At 37.1% G+C, this 15,075-nt stretch overlaps 1 protein-coding gene across 12 annotated transcripts in view; it reads right to left on the reverse strand.

The window, feature by feature from the left end:
• Window positions 1-15,075, reverse strand: part of TLK2 (tousled like kinase 2) — a 110,501-nt gene that overhangs the window by 51,900 nt on the left and 43,526 nt on the right. For all 12 annotated transcript variants that reach the window (XM_023652273.2, XM_070227118.1, XM_023652274.2 and 9 more), the window contains one exon: window positions 6,980-7,147. In XM_023652273.2, coding sequence (XP_023508041.1) covers window positions 6,980-7,147 — 168 coding nt within the window. The remainder of the gene's footprint in view (window positions 1-6,979; window positions 7,148-15,075) is intronic.

Raw genomic sequence — 15,075 nt, forward strand, 5'->3', positions numbered from 1 at the left:
CAAAGTTGGAGGACTCACACTTCCTGACTTCAAAATTTAAATTACTACACAGCTACAGTAATTAAGACAATGTGGTACTAGCATGGGAGAGGCATATAAATCACTGGTGTAGAATCGAGAGTCCAGAAATAAACTCCTTACGTTTACAGTCAGTTGATTTTTGACAAGGGTGCCAAGACAATTCAATGGAAAAAGAACAGTCTTTTCAAACAAATGGTCCTGGGACAACTGGATATCCACATGCAAAAGAATAAAGTTGGACCCCTTTCCTCACACTACACACAAAAACACAAAATGGATCGTAGACCTAAATATAAGAGCTAAAAGCACACTTAAAAAACCATAGGAGTAGATTTTCATGACCTTATGTTAAATAAGGTCTTCTTAGCTACAACACTAAAAGCATAAGCAACAAAAGAAGAAATAGATAAATTGAACTATTTTAAAACTAAAAACTTTTGTCCTTCAAAGGACACTTTCAAGAAAGTAAAACAACAACCCACAGGAGAAAAATATGTGCAAATCATATATTGATATGGGTCTAATATCTAAAATATATAAAGACCTCTCATAACTCAACAACAAAGAGATAAACAACCCAATTTAAAAATGGACAAAGAATTTGTATGGACATTTCTCCAAAGAAGAAATACAAATGGTCATAAGCAAATGAAAACAATGCTCAATATCATTAGTACTGAGGAAATACAAATCAAAACCACAATGAGATGTCACTTCAAACCCACTAGGATGGCTATAATTGAAATGACAGATAATAGCAAGCATTGACAAGGATGTGCAAAACTCTTATATACCACTGCTGGGTTCATAAAATGGTGCACCTGCTTTGGAAAACAGTTTGACAGTTCCTCAAAAATAGTTACCATATGAGCCAGTAATTCTACTCTTCAGTATATACCCCCCAAAAACTGAGAACATACGCCTATGCAAAAACTTGTACATGAATATTCATAGCAGTATTATTCATAATAACCAAAAAGTGGAAACAACCCAAATGTCCATCAACTGATGAATGGATAAATAAGGCTGTGACTAAGTATCAAGAAGAATGATTATATTTACTGATATACATCCATGATGCCATATGATAATCAAAGAGGAGAAAGCTATTTGTCACCATTGGATACAGCTATTACTCCTAACTTTAAAAATTTATTTAAAAAATTTAGGTTGGTACTGCTGGTGGGAATGCAAACTGGTACAGCAACTGTGGAAAACAGTATGGAGACTCCTCAAAAAATTAAAAATAGGGGGCCAGCCTGGTGGCACAGCAGTTAAGTTCGCACATTCCGCTTCGGTAGCCTGGGGTTCACCAGTCTGGATCCCAGGTGCAGACATGGCACTGGCTTGGCAAGCCATGCTGTGGTAGGCGTCCCACATATAAAGTAGAGGAAGATGGGCACGGACGTGAGCTCAGGGCCAGTCTTCCTCAGCAAAAAGAGGAGGATTGGCAGCAGATGTTAGCTCAGGGCTAATCTTCCTCAAAAAGAAAAGAAAAGAAAAGAAATACCACATGACTCAGCCATCCCACTACTGGGTATCTATCCAAAGAACTTGGAATCAGCAATTCAAAAAGACCCATGCACCCCTACGTTCACTGCAGCATTATTCACAATAGCCAAGACATGGAAGCAACTTAAGTGCCCACCAAGTGATGATTGGATAAAGAAGATACGGTATATATATACAATGGAATACTATTCAGTCATAAAAAAGGATAAAATTGTCCCACTCACAACAACACGGATGGACCTTGAGGGTATTATGTTAAGTGAAATAAGCCAGATGGAGAAAGACAATCTCTGTATGACTCCACTCATGTGGAAATTAAACACATAGACAAAGAGAACAGATTAATGGTTACCAGGGGAAAGGGGGGGTTGGGGGTAGGCACAAAGGGTAAAGTGGTGCACCTAAAACACGACTGACAAACAAAGTACAAGCGAAATTTCACAAGGTTGTAAACTATCATAATCTCAATAAAAAGTAAAAAAAAAAAAAAAATTTAGGTTGTTAATTAAAAGGAAAGAACTAACAGCATTTCACCTGCCTTTCTAGTAGAACAGAATGTCGGTGTAGCCCAATAGGCCCGAAGATGACAGGAAAGTTCTATTTTACATAAGAATAGACACTAATAAAAGATAAGTGTGACCATGTTAATCTGGCCATCTAGGAGAATGTCAATATTCTTTAGAAAATGCCTGTTAAGCTATTTAAGGATAGGAGGTCAAGATTTCTGAAATGTACTTTCAAATACTGCAGCACAAAAAAGAAAAAGCAAACTACATTTTTTAAAAAATCAAGCTTTTAAGAACACCTTGTATAATGTTCAAAGATGTAGCTTTCAAGGAAATAATGGACCTGGCATTTAAGAAAAAAAATCTAGTAGACCCTGACAACAAGAACTGCCTCATTCAATCAAACCAATTCAACGACTTAGGAATGTTTTCTTATCAGCGAACCCAATGAAATCATTTGGTTTTGTAATGCCTAATAATGAAACAACCACAATATCGTAAATGCTCAAATGTTTTTGAAGTCTTAGAATAACTTATAAAAGCAGAAAAGAATTACAGCTGGAATAACAAACTAAGTATCACACACTTATAATGTAACAACAAAGAACTGAAAGATGAGAGAGGGAGTGGGGTGATAGTTATGAGTCTGTTAAACTCATCTCTTATAATAGGAAGCCAATAGATCTTGTTGACAATTGATTAAATAAGAGGTATATTATTTGAAGTTAAAACAGTAACCGGTAGAAAATCTAAAACATAAATTGTTAACAGTGGCTATCTCTCTGAAGGGTGCAAAGAAACAAATTTTACTCTTTTCTATTACTTCAATTTTTTGTGGGCCAGTACATATATTACTTTTACGATTTAGCAAATTATATCCTTATAATCTAAAAAATCAAACTATGTTAAAACATATAAGATTATGTAACAATCTGATTTTAAATATTTAGAGGGTCAAACATAGTATTTTGCCACCTGCTATTTTTATTTATCAACACATGTCTACAGATCTTTCATTGTTAGGATCTATCTATTTCACTTCCTTTGTCAACTATACAGCATTCCATTGTACGTATGTATTATATTCTATTTAACTAGTGCATACATGAAGGGCAGGCTAGCCCTGGTGGTCCAGTGGTTAAGATTCAGCCCTCTCACTGCCAAAGCCTGGGTTCATTTCCCGGTCAGGGAACCAGACCACCCGTCTGTTGGTTGTCATATTGTGGTGGCTGCATGTTGCTGTGACGCTGAAAGCTATGCTGCCAGTATTCCAGCAGGGTCACCCATGGTTGACAGGTTTTGGTGGAGCTTCCAGATTTAAGACAGACTAGAAAGAAGGACCTGGCCACCCATTTCTGAAAATACTGGCCATGAAAACCCTGCGAATAGCAGCCGATGCAGCGCTGGAAGGTGAGAGGATGGCACAGAAAGACCAGGCAGGGTTCCGCTCTGCTGTCCACGGGGTCGCTAGGAGTCAGAATCGACTCAGTGGCTCTAACAACAATATGAAGGATGTTTTTATTAATTATCTTTAATATCTTTACACTGAGTGTCTGTTAGAGCAGACCTCGTTCTGGCATTGGAGATACAAAAGTTAACAAAGTCCTTGACCTGATGGAGTTTACATTCCAGCGGGGGAGGGAGAGTCAGATAAAGAAGTAAATTATAGCAGGTTAGCTGGTGATAAGACTAAGGAGAAAAACAAAGTAGGACACAGGAGTTACTGCGTGGGGTGGGCAGGGAGGAGTTGCTATTTTATACAGTGTAGTCAGGGTAGGTCTCTCTAACAGGGTGAATTTAAGCAGAGACTAAGGAAAACTGAGGGAGCAAGCCATGCTGATATCTATTAAGGCAAAGGCAACAGCAAGTGCAAAGGCCCCGAGGTGGGAGAAGGCCAGGTGTGGAGGGAACTTGATGAGGCAGGGAAATAGTAGTAAGAGACGAGATGTCAGAGTGGGAGGAAACAGACTATGCAGGGCCTTATGTGCCATTTTAAGAACTTTCAAGCAGGGGAGTGGCATGACTGGATTTATGTTTCAATAGGATCACTCTGGTCTGCTGAGAACAGATTAAAAGGAAACAAAGGTAGGAGCAGAGTCCAGTTAGGAGGCTGCTGCCATAATCTCAGTAGGAGACGTTCAGATTTGAGTGGTAGTAATGAAGGGGGTTAGAAGTGGTAGGATTCTGAACATATTTTCAAGGTAGTATCAATCACACTTGGTAATGGATTTGGATTAGAAGTATAAAATAAAGAGAAGAGACAAGAATGACTCAGAGGTTTTTAAACAATTAGAAGGAGAGAGTTGACAATTATTGAGATGTTGAAGGCTGTGGGAGAAATGGGTTTGGAGTGGTGGGATAAAATGAAAAATTCAGTTTTGGACATGTTAAATTTGATATGCTTAATAGACATAAGGAGAAAATGGCTAGAGGAAACTGAATGCACAGGTCTGGAATTCAGGACAGGGCTCTGGGCTAGAGATACAAACTTAGAAATCTCCTACATATGGGTGGTAATTACAGCAAAGAAACTAAACAAGATCAGGTAGAGAATGAAGGTAGACAATAGTCTGGGCACTCCAATGTTTAGGGATCCGGGAAATGAGGAGGAACCAAAAGAGTGGAAGCCCACAGAAGAGCATATCTTTGAAGGAGGGCGTGATCAACTGTGGCTAATGAAGCACGGTGGATAAGTTCTGAGGACTGACCACTGGATTTAGCAACGTGGAGGTCACAGATACCCTTGTGCTAAGTTCCTCTGAAACACTGGGAGAGGGAAACTGCTTCCAGATTTTTCCAATTATAAACAATACAACAAACATCTCTGTGTAGTTTTATGGGAATGGAATTTCAGGACCCAAGGATATGTAAACTTAACAATGAGATACAATACCAACTTGTCCAAATGACTGTACCAATTTATTGTCGGTATAAAACTACATGTGTGTCTAAAACATCACCTACATTGACAATGATCAAACTTAGTAATCTTTGCCAGTTTGATAGGTCAAAACATTATCTTGTTTTATTCTGAATTTTTCCAGGGCTAAAGTTAAGCATTTTTCCACATTGCCATTTGCCCTTTTTTTTTTTCTGTAAAATTGCCTGGTCATAGCCTTTGCTTATTTTTTTAGGAAACTGCTGGCCTTCCTATTAATTCATAGCATTTGTTGTATATTAATGTTAAAGAAAGGAAAAAGCAAAAGAGTTATTAATAAGCTTATATCCTGGCTGGAACTGCAGAGAGGCAGAGAGAAACAGAACTATATCAAAGCATTTAGAGCTTTGGTTTTTATACTGTTTCCATGTTCCTTCTTCAGATATGATCGTTTTCTTACTCCTCTCTGACAACTCTCTTCCAAGTGAGAACAATCTGGCTATAGCATCTGAAACTCCTTTGACAGCCTGAGTGTGCCAGCTGACAGGACTAAGCAGGTGGTAGTCCTTCATATGCATCCACCACAAGCCTGCATGCCCAGACCTTTTATGGAAGGCTTACATTAGGAAACCGAGTTCTCACTGATTGAAATGCTGTGTATTTAACTATATGCCTGTCACACAGTAGGCATTCAGCAAATATTCGTGGAATGGATAAAGGGAACTCCTCTCAAGAGAAAAGGAGGTAGTTTTTAAGGCAATAAAAAAATCAAAAGCGCAAATAACCCCCTGATCATCTAGGGCTTTGCACGACAAAGTTAGATCTAAGATGAAGATTTAACAAGTACCAGTGAATAGTAAGGAAAGAATGAAATATATACACAAAGACAGACAGATACATTCTCTAAAACAATACTATAGAGTGCTGCATCCTCATGCAAACTTCCATATTGCAGTCAGGCCCACTCACAATATTGTATCGGTCAATTCTCCCATTTTGCATTGCTCCCTTCTACCCTAAATTTTCCTGGCTAAAATTATACTGTCTTCACACAAGAAGTTTCTCCATTCCTTTGATGATTACAAAGTTCTGTGTTTTTAAAAAGTTGTATTATCTTTTTCTTGAGGAAAAGCAATAATAACTAAAAGAAAGTATTCCAAACAATGACGATAGTTCCCTACCTAATTATTTTATTTTTATTTCCTTTTCTTAAGAAACCCACAATTTTCATGGCCTTTTTGAATACAATTGCATGTGGGTTAATGACTCAGAATACACAGAGCAAATAGAGAGGAAACTTAAGATTACAACTGGAGAAAATGAACCAGTAAAAGGGAGGAAATTTGGATCAATGGTGATTTTAGCTCTCCAAGATGCCTCTAAAAATGGAAGTATAGGGCAATGGGGCTTTCTCTTGCTTTAAACCATCCTTGCCAACAAACATGTACTTGGAAGGGCACAGAAACCAAGAAAAGTAACAACTTTTGAGTCAAACTACACTATAAATTTGGTAAATAAAAATAGAGTCAAACTTCCATAATACTTGAATTCTTGTTCTTCAAGGAGGGAGAAAGAAGCAAGCAAGGAGAAAGGAGCAAACAGGTAGCCAAATACTCCTGGAAAAAGTAACCGTGCCAACACTCTCAAGAAGTGAGAGAAGGCAAGCATGTAGGTCACTCAAATACCACAGAGGGGAAATCACTGGTAAGCATGCTATCGAATGCCTGCCTACACATTAAAATTGTACTGACTTGAATAGTGCTTTAAATAAGTGATGGCTGGAGTTTGGAGATTTTATTTTTAATTATATAAGTACTTTGGTTGTAACGGAATTTGATCTGTATTTTCTTTATTTCTCTGTCAACCTAAGATTGTGATTTCCTTCCCATGGTTTTCTCAGACTTTGACAAAGCAGTCTCTTTCAGCCCTGAGTAAAAGCACATTACCTTTACAAGTGACACAGAGTTAGAAAAGTCATTATCTCTCTTAAAATAATTAGTCAAACTTCATCAAGGAGCTCCAGGGCAACAAGAATCTGCATAAACTTGGCCTCAGCACTCACTGAAACGAAAGTGAAGCAGAGGCCGGCTCCCCTCTGCGCCAGCTGCTCCGTGTCCAGCCGAGGTTTGGCTAACATCACTGACATCAGGGTTGGCAGAGCCGACTGCTCCTCCGATACCTCCTTTGCAGCGCTGCCATCCAAACCATAGAGGGGCTGCTCTACTCGCCGCTGGAAAACATTAAAGAAAACACACAAATTACAGGAGAAAGAACATCTGACACTGCCAAAACACGCAATAGATTAAAACACAGTTATCAAATATAAGAAGGATGCTATTTTTTAAAAACACCTTCTCTGAAAACAAATATGGAGAGCATAACATCATCGTGACTGGATTATAATCCACCTACAAACCTGAGTTAATATCTCCAGAAAATTACATTTTAATGGTTCTATATTTACATAACTCTGAATCTGCAGGTTACTTTGTAGAAGTCAACAAATCATCTTCATAATACCCTCAATCCTACAAAGGAAATGTTATTTCTATCCTGTAGGTAATGGAGATTTAAGACATTTGTCTCCCACTTTATAGGTAGAGCTTATTTCACTCTCAATCTATTCTCACCATACTTAGATGCAAAAATCTAAAATAAATACAAGTAAAACAAATTCCATAGTACACTAAAAGAATCACATGCCACAATTACGTATGGTTTATTCCAGAAATGTAAGGATGGTTCATTATTAGCAAATCTACTAATGTAATTCATTACATTAATGTTAGGGGGAAAAGACAATCAAGATTCTTCCCTTTAGATGCCAAAAAGCATCTGCATGTTGTTGGGCAACTTAAAAAGCAAAAAAAAAAAAACTAGAAGTCTCCATCTTTAATACAACAAAGAAGATTTTTTCAGAAATCAACGCAAATATACTTAAAGGTATTATACTAGAAACACTTGCATTAAAGTTAGGAACTAGACGGGTTAACATATTAATATCATAGTTATACAACATTATCATAGAAGTTTTAGCCAATGTGGTAAGGAAAAAAATATGACATATAAACACTGGAAAACACTAAAGTTAAAAAGTGTCATTTTTGGATGATATAACTATTCACAAAGGAAAAACAACAAAGAGTTCCAGAGGATGACCAAATATAAAATAAACATACAAAAATCAATAGTTTCTCCATATACCAACAACAATTGACTATAATCAGAACATGTAATGGAAGAAAAGCAGATTCAAGATTTTAAAAAATCTATAAAATACTTAGAAATAAACTTAAGAAACATGCAGATTACATATAAAGAAAAGCTTCATTGACGGATATAAAAGATGACAAATTAAAAGGCGATACCATGCTTTCGGGTTCAAATTTTATAGACGCCAAGTTCCTCTAAAAGTCAATGCTCAGGCCGTTTATTTTTTCGTTTTGCCTATTTCTTTTGTTTTGTTTTGCAAGAGAGTGTCATGGTGGGATAGTGATCATTTAGATTCTCTCTTGCTCTCTTTTGGGGGGTTGTTTTTGTAGATTATCACAAATTCATTCTGAGGTTCACATGAAAAAACAATCAAAAATAGCCACATAATTTTTGGTAAAGAATATCAGGGGAAACTTGACTAGCTATTAAAACTTACTACAAAGCAATATTAACTAAATCAGTCTAATACTGGTACAGGAGTAGACAGACTGATCATGGTACAGAATAAGAAATTCAGAAACAGACCCATATAATAGGGATGCATAATTTGTGATTAAAGTGTATTTCAAATTAGCAGGAACTTTTTAAGAAGATGGTAGGATATTTGCATAAGTATTAGAAAAAAAAGGAAAAGTAAATTGCTTCCTTACACATAAAAATTATGAGAAAATATAAACAAATGTTTTTATGACTTTCTAGTGGTAAAGGGCTTTTTAAACATGACATTAAAAACATAAACCATATAGGAACACTTAAGAACACAAAACCAGTAAATCATAAAGGAAAAACACTGATAAATTTGACTACTTCAAACAGTTTTACTTCTGTGGTGAATGCCAACATAAAGTTAAAAGACAAAATTACAAACAGATAAAAATATTTACAATGTTAATGACGATGTGTTAACAATCTTAATAAATAATGCGCTCCTATCCATCAGGAGGAAAAAACAAATACTCCAATAAATAAATAGAAAAGGACCTGAACAAGCATTAAAAGAGAAATGCAAAAGACCATTAAACATATGAAAAGATCACTAATCTTTTCACTAATATCACTAATGAAGAAATGCAAGTTAAAACAAGGTATTTTTCTCACTGGCAAAGATTACAATGATAAAATTCAGTATCAGAAGGGAATATACAACTGGGACTCTCAAACTGCTGATAACTTGCTAACAACTACGTGATGACATTTTAAAGTGAGCGGATCCTTTCACTTGGGAATTATACTGTGGAAATTTATCCAAAGGGAGAAAAACTGCTAGGTACAGATGTATATACAAGGACATTCATTAGAGCACTATTTATAGAATATAAAATGTTTATAGGATATTAGCTACATAAATACAACAGAAATGAGACCTATTATACGAACATACATGCATACATAATATGCCCACTAAACTCTTTACAATAATAGTTCTTTTGGAGGGTACTTTCTATTTTACCACTTCTCAATTGTTGGACTTTCATAATTTGCCTGTATACCTTTATCAGGAAAAACTATTTAAAATAAAAGTAAAACAAACTAACCAAAATGATCCTGACACAGGAATTTAGTTTTTTAATCTACGAGTAGAGTCCATCTCCTTAATACCAACACTCCTACCCTACCAAATGCAATAGTTTAAATTCAGGCTCCAGAACATCTGTGATACTGCTCACAATATTCTCACTGCTTGGGAGGATGTGTCTCTGAAGCTGCAATATTAAAATTAATCACTCTGTTATGTATTCAATAAATACTTTCCAAGGGCTGAACAATTTAAAAATATTTCTGAAGATACAGCAGGCTAGAATGTTTGAACCAGTCTTCCCTTAGTAAACAACTATAAAGACAGGACAAAATATGGAAAAAAAGATATTAAAAACATCAAAGAATTGATAAAATAGTAGGGATCTGCCAGGGCAAAACCTAAGGGAAATTAAGAACAAGACAGGTAAAAGAAATACCAAAGTCACATTTGCCCTAAGGGTACCTGCAGATCTTGAATTTCCACTTCCAAGGCACCATGTTGCCAAGTGAAGAGTCACAGGCCAAAAGCTCACTCAAGACAGGGGGTTCAATAGGAAACCTTTCCCTTTCAAGCTATCAGGGAAGATGTAAACCAGAATAAAAATTTCCCCCACCCTCAGAGAACTGCAAGGAAGGTGCTTTGGCAACGCAAGGGGCGGGAGTTCTCCTGAAAAATGTCAACACAATTGAAAACAATACTGCCTGAGTGGTTGAAACAAACAAACCAACCAAACAAACAAAACACAAGCCGTGAATTCAGTAGTGTAAAGTAGTGCTATACTGGTAGAATCTCTAGGCACTAGGAGGAAGCAAATAAGAATTCTCCCTGGAGGAACACATCTTCATCCTAGATCTCAAAGAAACTTCACATGTAATTTTTCAAGAAGAATGAGTGGCACAAAGTAAAAAAGAAAAGAAAAAGCATAAAAGAAATAAAGCCCTGAGTAACAACTAGGAAAAACAGGAGACAGCAGAAACAAATTCATAAAAACTTCAAACACCAAGATTATCAGACACAGATTATAAAACAATTATGTCTACTAGATTAAAAACAAAAAAAGACAGCTTTGAAAATCTCTGCAAACAAATAAAATAACAAAAATTGAGAATTCAGTTGGGTTAACAACAAATTAGATACAACAAAACAAAGAATTTGGGAATTGAAAGGCAAGAAACTATCCAGAATGGAGCATATAGAAACAAAAAGAGAATAGAAAAAGAAGCTGAGGTATAGTGATAAAGTGAGCTGGTCTGACATATGGTTAATCGGAATTTCACAAGGAGGAGAACAAAGAGAACAGGGCAGGGATAATATTTGAAGACACAATGGCTAATAATCATCCAGAATTGGTGCAAGACACCAGCCCACAGATACCAGAAGGCCAACAAATCAGAAGCAAGAGAAATAAGGACACATTATAGTAAAATTGCAGAATACCACAGAGAAAGATTTTAAAAGCAGCCACAGGGGAAAAAAAGCAGATACGTTCAAAGAAACAACAAGTAAATGAAAGGCATTTTCTCAAGAGTAACAATGGGAGCCAGAAGACGGTAATCATATACTCAACTGTGTTAAAAGAAAAAAATGCCAATCTAGAAATATACGCAGCAAAAATATCTTTCAAGAATAAGGGCAAAATAAAGTTATTTAAGCAAACAAAATCATTAACCTCCAGCAGACACATAATAAAAGAATACTGAAGGAGTACTTTAGGCAGAAGGAAAGTGACCATAGGTAGAAGGTGTAACATGCACAAAGGAAAGAAGTACAAAGAGGTGAGTATACAGATAAATCTAAATGAACACTGACAGTAAAAAATAATAATGATGTGTTATAAAGCTAAAAACAGGCAAAATGAAAACATACACTACCACCACCAAGGCAGTAGCAGGTAAATAAAGTTAATGTTCTGAGGTCATCATTTATTTGTGAGGGGGATAAAGACACTATTAACATCAAACCTTGACTATTAAAGATACATGTGGTAATTTCTTTTTTCTTTTTTACTTAGGAAGATTAGCCCTGAGCTAACTACTGCCAATCCTCCTCTTTTTGCTGAGGAAGACTGGCCCTGAGCTAACATCCATGCCCATCTTCCTCTACTTTATACGTGGGATGCCTACCACAGCATGGCGTACCAAGCAGTGCCATGTCCGCACCCAGGATCCGAACCAGGAAACCCCGGGCCACCAAGAAGCGGAACTTGTGAACTTAACCGCTGCACCAGCAGGCAGGCCCTACACGTGGCAACTTCTAAGAGGAACACCAAACAGGACCTAGCTACTGGTGGAGAAGGAAAATATGAAATGATTTTAAAAATCAATCCAAATGGAAGAAAAAGGAACACAGAACAGGCAGGAAAAATAGAAAACACATTAAAAGATGGTATATTTAAACTCAATATAACAATAATTCTATTAAACGTAAGTAAGATAAATGCTGAAGTTAAAAATATTTTACATTGAATAAAGAAAAAATTAAACTATATGATATCTGTCAGATACACTGAAAACATAACAATGAAAGTTGATAGTATAAAAATGGATTTATATCATACAATGGTTTAGATACATTAAATATCACATAAACTGCATTTAGAGCAAAAAGCATCACAAGAGATGAAGAGAGTCATTTAATAATACACAGAGCAAAAATATAAATACATACAGGAAGAAAGACAACTCCCACAATCATGAGAGACATGAATACACCTCTCTTAGTAACTGGTAGAGCAAACAGCCAAAATGCAGAATAACAGAAGATTTATGCACTGTGATTAAATGTTACGATTAACAAAAATGACTATGATAAAACTAAACTATTTTGTTTAGGGGTGCATACATGGATGGTCAAATTATATGGAAAAGCAAATAAATAACCATAAAAATTAGAACAGTGCTTATTTCTAGGGTAGAGGGAGGGGGTTGTGATCAGGGAAGAGTATACAGGCTTCCAGGGAGCTGGAAATATTTTACTTCTTGACCTAAGTAATGATCAGATGACATTAACTTTATAATCATTTCCTTTAAATTTTTTTTGTGAAGGATCAAACAAATATTTTAGGCTCTTCAGGGCACATATCATCTCTGTCATATATTCTTGGTCTCTAAAACTCTTCAAAAATCTAAAAATCAGGAGCCAGCCCAGTGGCATAATGCTTAAGTTCACACACTCCATTTAGGTGGCCCGAGGTTCGATGGTTCAGATCCTGGGCGCAGACCTACACACCTCTCATCAAGCCATGCTGTGGCAGGAGTCCCACATATAAGGCAGAGAAAGATGGTCATGGATGTTAGCTCAGAGCCAATCTTCCTCAGCAAAAGAGGAGGATTGGCAGCAGATGTTAGCTCAGGGCTAATCTTCCTCAAAAAAAAAAAAAAAATCTAAAAATCATTCTTAGTTTGCCAGCTGTGGGCTACAGTTTACCAACTCCTACAATCAAATGTTCATGTTTTATGTACTTTAACAAAAAAATACAGAAGAACCACTTAGGGGGAAAAAGTTAAAGTAATTCTTTACCCATCTATTCTTCCCTTTCAACAGTCTTGAGCACCCACTGTGTGCCAAGCACTGTATTGGGGTGTTAAGAGACTGAAAACTGAACAAGATATTATTTCTTCCAGGTCAAGTGGGGGAAACAGTTAAAATAATTACACCTTTATGTAATAAGTACTGTGAGAGATGAAAGAGCAGTAAACAAAACAAAGACCCTGCTCCCATGGGATTAACATTCTAGTGGGAGAAGATGGGTGACAGATTAATTGTATAGTTAAAAAAAACTCATGTACGATGTTAAAAGTCAGGGCAGTGGCTCTCCTCGCTAGCAGGGAGAGGGCTAATAACTGGAAGGTAGCATAACGGAGGCTTCTCGGGGGCTGGTAAGATTTGGTTTCTTATGCTGGTAGTATGTGAAAATTTAGTAAGCTATAGACTTACATGTGTACTCTTCTATATGTATAAATACGAACCAACAAAAAGATTTAAATAGATATCAAAATTTAAGTATATATGTCAGGTGGTAATAACTAAAATTTAAAATAAAGCAGGATTAGGGCCACAGTGACAAGGTATGAGAGACTGCTATTTTAAAACTGACCAGGGAACATCTCTCTGACAAGGTCATTTCTGAGCAATAATCTGATGAAGAGATTGCTAATCATGCTCTTCCTGGAAGAGGGAACAGCAAGTACAAAGGCCCTGAGGCAAAAGAGTGCTTTGCAGTGTTCAAGGAACTTCAAGGAGGCCAGTGTGGCTGCAGTGGCATGAGGGAGAGGGAGGACAGTTGGAGATGTCAGAGTCAGGTGAGCAGGGGAGCACCGATCACATGGGAGCTTCTAGGCCATGTAAGCCAGAGTAATCTGGACCAGCAGCTTTGAGCAGAGGCCCGTGAGGATCTGTCCTAACTTTTTAACAGAAATCACGCTGGCTACTATATTGCGAGTGCCTGAGACAGGGGCAGAAATGAGACGACCACTTTGGAGGATAATGCAGAGAACAAGAAGGATAGAAAAATGGTCAGATTCTGATATATTTTAAAGGAAAAACAAGAGTTACTGATGGATTAGATATGGGGCATGAGGCTGTGACCTGAAAAACCAGACAGAGTAAAATGTCCCTGAGCAGGACAGGGGAGCCTGCAGGAAGAGTGGTTTGTTGTTTTGATAGTGCAGGGGGAGCAAGAGTTCCTTTGTGGACGTTCCCAAGCTGTCTATTAGATATATAAGTGGAAATGTCAAGTTGGATACCTAATTATCAGGGAGACCAGTGCCCAAGTGAAGGGCTGGTACGTTCATGCATCCTGATAGGCAGGTATGGACGCTGATGCAAGCAGCTTGGTCGATTTGGTGAGGGGCATGTAAAAGTTTTCTTCTCATTGCTCCTATTTCCTCAGTAAAATAAGAAAAGTAAAGCCATCAGTTGAGATAGTAGAGAGGAAGTACTGTTGGAGGCTTGCAGGAAATAACAAAAACATGACATAATCATACAAATATTCATCTAGGAAAGGTAACTAGGCCAATAAAGTAGGGTTGGCAGGCAGTTAGGGGTGCACACGAGATTAGTGCTCATGAACTTAATGTGAGACTAGCCAGCAGGTGCGTTTTCCTCCTACTATGCTTGAGTGGCTTAGAGGCAGGCAAGGGAAAGGTAGAGAACTAGATTTAACCAAGACTGGGTTTTTTCAGGCAAGTATGATGCAGAGAGACTGGGAAAGGGGAATGAAGGGGTATGCACAAATCAATGATTCTAACAATGAAGCACAGAATCTAAGCTGGGAGAATAAAGGGCTTCTCGGTGCAATGGAAAAGGGAAATTAAGGTTCAGTTCCTACTTCAACATCTAATATATACTTAGATTTGCATAATGATGATGAGGCCCAGCCAGCATTCAAATAGCTGGCAGAAATGTCTATAGATCATTGCAGTCAT

Source organism: Equus caballus, chromosome 11, assembly GCF_041296265.1.
Source record: "Equus caballus isolate H_3958 breed thoroughbred chromosome 11, TB-T2T, whole genome shotgun sequence".
Taxonomy (NCBI): Eukaryota; Metazoa; Chordata; class Mammalia; order Perissodactyla; family Equidae; genus Equus; species Equus caballus.